Source organism: Crocuta crocuta, unplaced genomic scaffold, assembly GCF_008692635.1.
Source record: "Crocuta crocuta isolate KB4526 unplaced genomic scaffold, BGI_CrCroc_1.0 scaffold1061, whole genome shotgun sequence".
NCBI lineage: Eukaryota > Metazoa > Chordata > Mammalia > Carnivora > Hyaenidae > Crocuta > Crocuta crocuta.
In genome coordinates, this window is record NW_027532936.1 from 255,243 (window position 1) to 262,421 (window position 7,179).

Consider the following 7,179-nt stretch of genomic DNA (forward strand, 5'->3'; position numbering starts at 1 on the left):
AGTATAAAAGGTAAGAAGTAAGCCACTCATTTGTCATATTGTCTAAGGAATGTCAAACATCCATATGTGGCAAGTTCCAAATTTGAGTACATTTTCATTTCTCATCTTGATGTTTGATGTTCTGTAGAAATAACATCCGTGAAAGCTTTAAATGAATAAGAACTCCAGTCAGGGTATGAAGAAAATTGCTTTATAAGATTTTTTAATCTTTATTTTCTCACTTATGCAAGTACATTTCAAACTGTCCCAGTGGGTAAAGAGGAAAATGGGTAAAGAAAGTGAGTAAGCAGCTAACTAAAAAAGAAATCACGAGCAACCACATACAAAGTAACACGGGCCTGAGCTGAGTCACTGGCCTTGGGGAGAAATGTGAGGGTCTTTATTTGAGAGAGTCTTAAAGGAATATATGGCATTCAATTAGATATAATGAGTGAGAAGAAAGCCTCAGAAATGATGCTGAGGGTACCAACTTGGGTGACCAGGTGAATAGTGAGGACATTGTGATTGGGAATGAAGGGAGAGGGGAAGCAGTGAATTTGGTTTTGGATGTGTGGACTGTGAGGTGCCTTTGGAAAATAACATCTGGAGATGAGGAGAAGAGCAGCAGCTAGAACAAATCTATTTGGGAGTCATGGGCATGTGGATCGATAACTTTCTGTTTTGTTTTAACCTGGCTTCACCTTTGTAAATATCAGGTAAATGTTATAGTCTATTAAGAAAAAAAGTGCCCCGTATCAAATAGCTACTTATTGCTAGCCCTATTCAAACTCAGAGAAATCCCTTTTTTCATTCTTGGGCATTCCTATTTGCAAGTGGTCAGAAGTTCAATGTAGTCCTTTAGCCTTCCTATCCAGAGATTTACCATTTCTTCATGAGGGTAGAATTAAATGGGAAAGATCACTTGTAAACATTTGCTTACTTCATTCCATCTAAAAAGATAGGGTACAATATGGCTGTATGCTTCTATAAACCTATCTATCCCTAGGGACCCTAATTTGGGGACAAAGAAAGATTTGTAAATTGTCATAATTGAGGTGAAATATCAGGAAAATCTTTCACTGGACTAAGAACTTTTAGGCCTAGATTCTAAGCAATGCAATGTAGTTGTGCTGACTGCATTACCAGTGTTTCTATTGTAGAGTTTTAGAAGTGGAAAAGATTATAGAGATCATTGAGTTCAAACCGACCCTTCTCCCCATGAGTCTGTGACTTGACCAAGGTCACACAGTTAAGGACATAAAGAGTACTAAACCTGGATTTTCTAACTCTACACTGTGGCTTCAGTTTAGCAGAGGAGGATTTTTATCTATCCGTCAAACCCTGGGTTATGGGCCTACTATTTTTCAGAGCCATCATTTTCTACTTTTAATCTTCTTGGAAGTTCCCTTAATCCATTTTATTTGTATAGCTCTAAAACAGCTAAGGTTAATTTTTCGAAAAGAAGTAGATACAATATAAATCCTGCTTTACAGCGTTAAGTATTTTTGACTGAATTTCTAGACTTCTGTTTCTTTATGTTCTCCTGTATGCCTGAAAAACTGTCAGCACTTTATTTTTTGTAATAGCATGTCCTCATAAGTTTCCAGTTTTTTTGCGCTGTGAGGAAATTGCTCTTTCTTTTGAGTTTCTGTATCTTTGACTCCTCCCCCCCCCTTTTTNGATTTTCGAGAAAAGACTCTTCAACAGCATGTTGTGAAGATCTAGTGGTGAGCTTCTTTCCATTTTCCATATGACCATTATGGCTAAATTGACGGACTGTTGTGTACATAATACCATAGGCAAGGCAGTAAACTCTTTAAAAATAGTAGTTACTATGTTTTAGGCATTAAGAGAATAATTGGATTGGTAGTTTAAAATTGGTAAAGATGTACAAAATAAACTCAATTTGCACATAAGTGTAAGATTTACAAATAAACATAGTAGAAGCATATGACGTAATACACTATTTCTAGCCTTATTAAAACTGCCCATTTGGGGCATCTGGGTGGCTTAGTTGACTGAGCATCTGACTCTTGATTAAGGCTCAGGTCATGATCCCAGGATCGCGGGATCAAGCCCCACATCAGGCTCAGTGCTGAGCATGGAGCCTACTTAAGATTCTCTCTCTTTCTCTCTTTTTTTTTTTTTTTAATGTTTTATTTATTTCTAGGAGAGAGAGAGAGAGACAGCGTGAGCAGGGGAGAGTCAGAGAGAGAGGGAGTCACAGACTGAAACAGGCTCCACAAACCGTGAGATCATGACCTAAGCAAAAGTCGGACGCTTAACCGACTAAGCCACCCAGGCGCCCTTCTTTCTCTCTTTCTGCCCCTCTCCCCATCTCATGCTCTCTCTCTTAAAAAACAAAAAAACAAAAAACCCTACCCATTCCAATTGGACTGAATTTTCTTTCATCCTAGTTCTGTTCAATGCATGCCATCTGATTGGTTATTAATTATGATGAGTTGATGGGCAACCAGAATGAAATCTTTCCTTCCCTGAATCTCTTACTTCTTCTAATGACTCAGATTACAATGGTGAGATTTAAAAAGGGGCTTTTTCTTAAATTTTGGATATGAACTTCTGATTTAAAACTCTAAAAAGACATCTAAAAAGTTACTTGACTCCTATCTGAATGACTCTATTTGTATGTAATAAAAATAACAATACCAATGACATCAATGAGATCACCTTATTTTTGCTTATTTGAGCCTCATAATGATCTTGTTGAAAAGTCTGGGTCTACCCAAGATTGTGGAATGCAACTCTTTTTGGTAGCGTATACTAGTAATTCTGGTTTGGAGAATTTTTTTCCCTGAGATCAGGGACTGTACATATATCTTTTCCCTCTCTCTCATAATACTCTACATTATAGAGTACTGAGGTGCCAATTGGAGATGCTTAATATTTTTTCCTTAAGCAAATGATAAATGGCATCGCTCTTTTGCATGAACTTCAGGTTTCTCTTATTAGCAAAATCTAAGACATTCAGTTGAATGAAGTAACATAATGGGAATAGTGAGTTTAAGTACCTCGGGAGATTTTTCACATTCTAATGAGTTAAGGTTTCAAGTGATCTTGAAGTAATTAGCTCCCTGGGTTTTACCAGTAATATCCCAGTTCCTCTCTTTTAAATAACTGTAAAATAAAATTTTTGATGTCTAGTGTTGAGGATTGCTGTAAACTCTGGAGGAATTCCAGGCCCTAAGTAAATAACTGTTGTGACCCTTTCCATTTCTCTCTTGTAAAGTGCTACTAGAATTAATAATAAAGGTATCCTGAATGAAGACTCTTGGAACCTAAATTGTACCTCAGAGTAGTATACAATTAATGTAAAACTCAACAAGTATAAGCAGAAGAAGACCTGACCCCTCCCTTTAATGAACTTCTAATTGATTGGGGAGACAGTACTAACATAAATGAAATCATCTTATTATTAACAATGAAACTCAGTCTTGACAGTTTTCAGTCTACCAGGAGTTTAGAAGTTTCAGTTAAGGCACAGACAGCACTGAATGGAAGCCACAGGAAATATTTGTTGGTGCTATGGCACCTCACCACATGTACACTGTTCTTTTTCTCTTTCTTTCTCTTCATACATTCAGTCTTTAAACACTTAGTGAGTACCATTGCATACCAGGCACTGTTCTAAGTACTAGGGATACAAAGATAAATAAGATACAGTCATTACCCTCAAGAAATTTATAGTAAAGGGCATGGACGTCTAACAAATCACTGCAATTCAGTATGGTAAATATATATTTAGAGGCATATACCAGTACATGGTGACATAAAGTGGAAAGGGATCAACAACAGGTGGACAGGATTTTTCCAGTGGACAACATCTCATGAAGGGCATTGCAAACAGAGGTAAGGCACGTGGGAAGGTACCCAAGCATGAAATAGCCTGGCCTGTTTGAGTGATCTGTGCATATAAGAAGGAATAATTGTGGACAGCTGACTCTCAAAAAAGAGAAAAAAGAATCCCCGATTTGTAGCTTGAATTTTATCCTATAAGCACATTAATGATGATATCCACTATCATTGTTTAACCTCACTGGTAAGACTTGGACTGAAGAGGTTGTCGACCACATCGCAAATATTTCTTCCTCAAATGTATAAGCTTATTATTCCTGTTGATAATATAGCATTTTCTCATATCTAAGACATCGAATTGTAAACATGCCACTTACTTAATAACAAAGAAACAACAAGTATACTACCATGTTAAATGTACACATTGGTTGCGTGATGCATCCCAGTATCAGAAACACTAAAATGTGGGAGGAATTACACCTTAGAATTGGCCAAATTTGTTATTTGTGGGCTGGACCTGGTCTCTATCCAACCCAGAGACTTCAAGAAGAAGACCTCTGTTTAAGAGGAGGAGAATAGTAACACAATCTGTTTGAGTACAAGAAGGGACTTCGAATCTAAATTTCTTGAGGACCACCCCTTACTTTACCCTCCCCAGCCTCCAGATAAGCAAACAAGATTTATGAGTCTTAGAGCAATTGTCCTAAACAAAATTCTCAGTTAAGACTATGCATGTTTTCAGCAAACTTTCCATTCTTTCCTTCTAACCCCAAGCCAAGGAGCTCCATTATCCAAATTGTGCTTGCTGCTCCACTCCCCGAGTTCATAGCTACCAAACTTCCCTTGCCTTAATCTATATTTAGGCATTTAATATTTTAAGTAAAAATTGTATGTATTTAAAGTGAAGTGTACAACATGATGATCTGATACATGTATATATAGTGAAATTACTTCAGTCAAGCTAATTAACATATCCTCTCCTCACCCACTTAGCACTGTGTGTGTGCATTATGTGTGTGTGTGTGTGTGTGTGTGGTTGAGAGCAGCTGAAATGTACTCTCTTAGTAGATTCCCAGTATTCAATATGGTATTAGTAACTATAGTCATCATGCTGTACATTAATTTTACAGCTACAGCTAGGTTTGCAGGTTTGTTTTGTTTTTAGCTGCTAACCTCAGACAAAATTCTATGAGAAAGCCCAACATATAAAACACATAAAAGTACCCCTGCCTTCATTCAAAGGGTACTATCGCCCATGAGGCAACTCCTAGGAGAAAAACTGGGGCTCTTTGGAACATGGTTTAAAAGATACTTATCTAGCCTTTTGTCCTTGTAGTACAGTTGATAAAATAAGGTCAAGCTTGCAAGATATCAAATACTCACATAAATTAATGGAAGAATAATAAGAGAGCCAGAGGGCTTTTTCCTCCTAGATAACATGTGTGTTTTTCTTTAAGCCTCATGAGTATAGTGCCCCTGTCTTGTTCTATTTTACTTTATTATTTTTAATTTTCTCTTTTGTTCTCTATATTTTCCATCTGTCCCCACAAGCATCCCACTATCAGGGGTTTGATATATATCCTTGAATACATATTTACCATTGTTTGCTACATGTTTTTTTTAATGTTTACTTATTTGTTTTGAGAGAAAGGTAGAGAGCGAACTGGGGAGGGGCAGAGAGAGAGGGGGAGGTAGAATCCCAAGCAGGCTTTGCGCTGTCACCACAGAACCTGATGTGGGGCTCGAACCCACGAACCATGAGATCATGATCTGAGCCAAGATCAAGAGTCAGATGCTTAACCGACTAAGCCACCCTGGCACCCTGCTGTATTTTATAATTCAGCAAATACTTATTGAGCACTTGCCATAGGTCAGATACTCAGTATATAGGGTTGAACAAAATAGGTAAGTTTCTTCTTTCAAGGAGCTTACTGTCAAGATATTAAGTAGTCCATAAGCAGCAGCAGACTTTCATAGGTCCACCAATAAGGAAACAGTGAGCCCCAATGCATATAGTTGATTACTTACACAGGCAGCATCAGCAAGATCAGTATGGTATCATCTCCCTTTGCCCCACAGGACATCAAACGAAAGTGGCCAGATGACAGGTGACACGGGCAGTAGGCACTCTGTTGCTGAAGAGCCAATTCTAGATTATAGCTGAATTATTTTATAGCCTGCATCTATACCCAAGAGGAGGGAGGTAGAAAGCCCTTCTGCCTTATGGGAACCAGGGAGTAGGGTGAGAAATGGCCTCCCACAAGATAAGGAGCCTCAAACAAGGCAGAAAGACAGATAGGAAACAGCCTTGAGGCAGCTCCTCACAAGACTGTCTATCTTTCCACATTCCAAGAGAATCACAGGATGTCCTGCCAAGACTTGGGGCAGACTGTAGTTGAATCTTGCCTATGTGGCCTATGGGGCTGGTGCAAGGTTGCTGGGGTGCCATGGCAAAGCCATCTCCCTACATTCACAGTCTATGAATAAATGTTTTTATCCAGATTATTTTCACTTAACATTAAATGATAATAATAATAGCAAAACAATTTATATAATGCTTACTATGTTCCAGGCATTTCTCTGTGACCGTTGGATATAGCAAATCATTAATCCCCGCATCGACCCTATGAAATAGGTGCTCTTATTTTCATTGTACAGATGAGGTTGCTGAAGCACAAAGAAGTTAAGTGGCTTGCTTAAGGTCACACACTTAGAATCTGGTAGAACTATGAATTGAACCCAAACAATTTGAATTTGATAGAAGTGTGTCTAAAGTGATATGAGTGCAAAGAACTAGTCCAAGCAGACTTAACAATACAGGTGGCATTTGGCCTAGACATTTGAAGTCCATAATAGTTTGTGAGGGTGGAAAAGCTGTCTGAGCAGAGTAAACAGCAGCATGAGCAAAGACATAGCGCAATGAAAGTATATGATGTGTTTTGAGAACTATTTGTGATGTTCTTGGAGCCCCAGAATGCACTCGCTTTGAGTAATAAAAGATAAAACAGAATAAGCATCTTGGAGCTCATTGTAAAAGCCCTTAAATGTCCATACCATGTGCTTTGGACTGAATTGCATCCCCCCAAAGTTCATATGTTGAAGCTCTAACCCCCACTGTAGTGGTATTTGGAGATGGAACCTTCAAGAGGTAATTAGGTTTAGATTAGGCCACAATATTAGTGCCTTCATACAAAGATACCCGAGAGCTTGTTCTGCCTTGGTCTCTCTCAGGGCCATGTGAGCATACCGTGAGAAGGCAGCTTTCTGCAAGTGGAGAAGAGAGCTCTCACCAGAAACCAACCATGCTGGCACGTCTGGCATGCTCAGAATTCCAGTCTGTAGTATAGTGTTATGGCAGCCCCAACAGACTAAGACACAGTGAAATGT

At 38.6% G+C, this 7,179-nt stretch overlaps 1 protein-coding gene across 1 annotated transcript in view; it reads left to right on the top strand.

The window, feature by feature from the left end:
• The window catches only part of DNAAF6 (dynein axonemal assembly factor 6), a 36,256-nt gene that overhangs the window by 12,012 nt on the left and 17,065 nt on the right, over positions 1–7,179 (top strand). Inside the window, exon 6 of the mRNA XM_077745756.1 lies at positions 1,625–1,706. Within this exon, the coding sequence (XP_077601882.1) occupies positions 1,625–1,706 (82 nt within the window). The remainder of the gene's footprint in view (positions 1–1,624; positions 1,707–7,179) is intronic.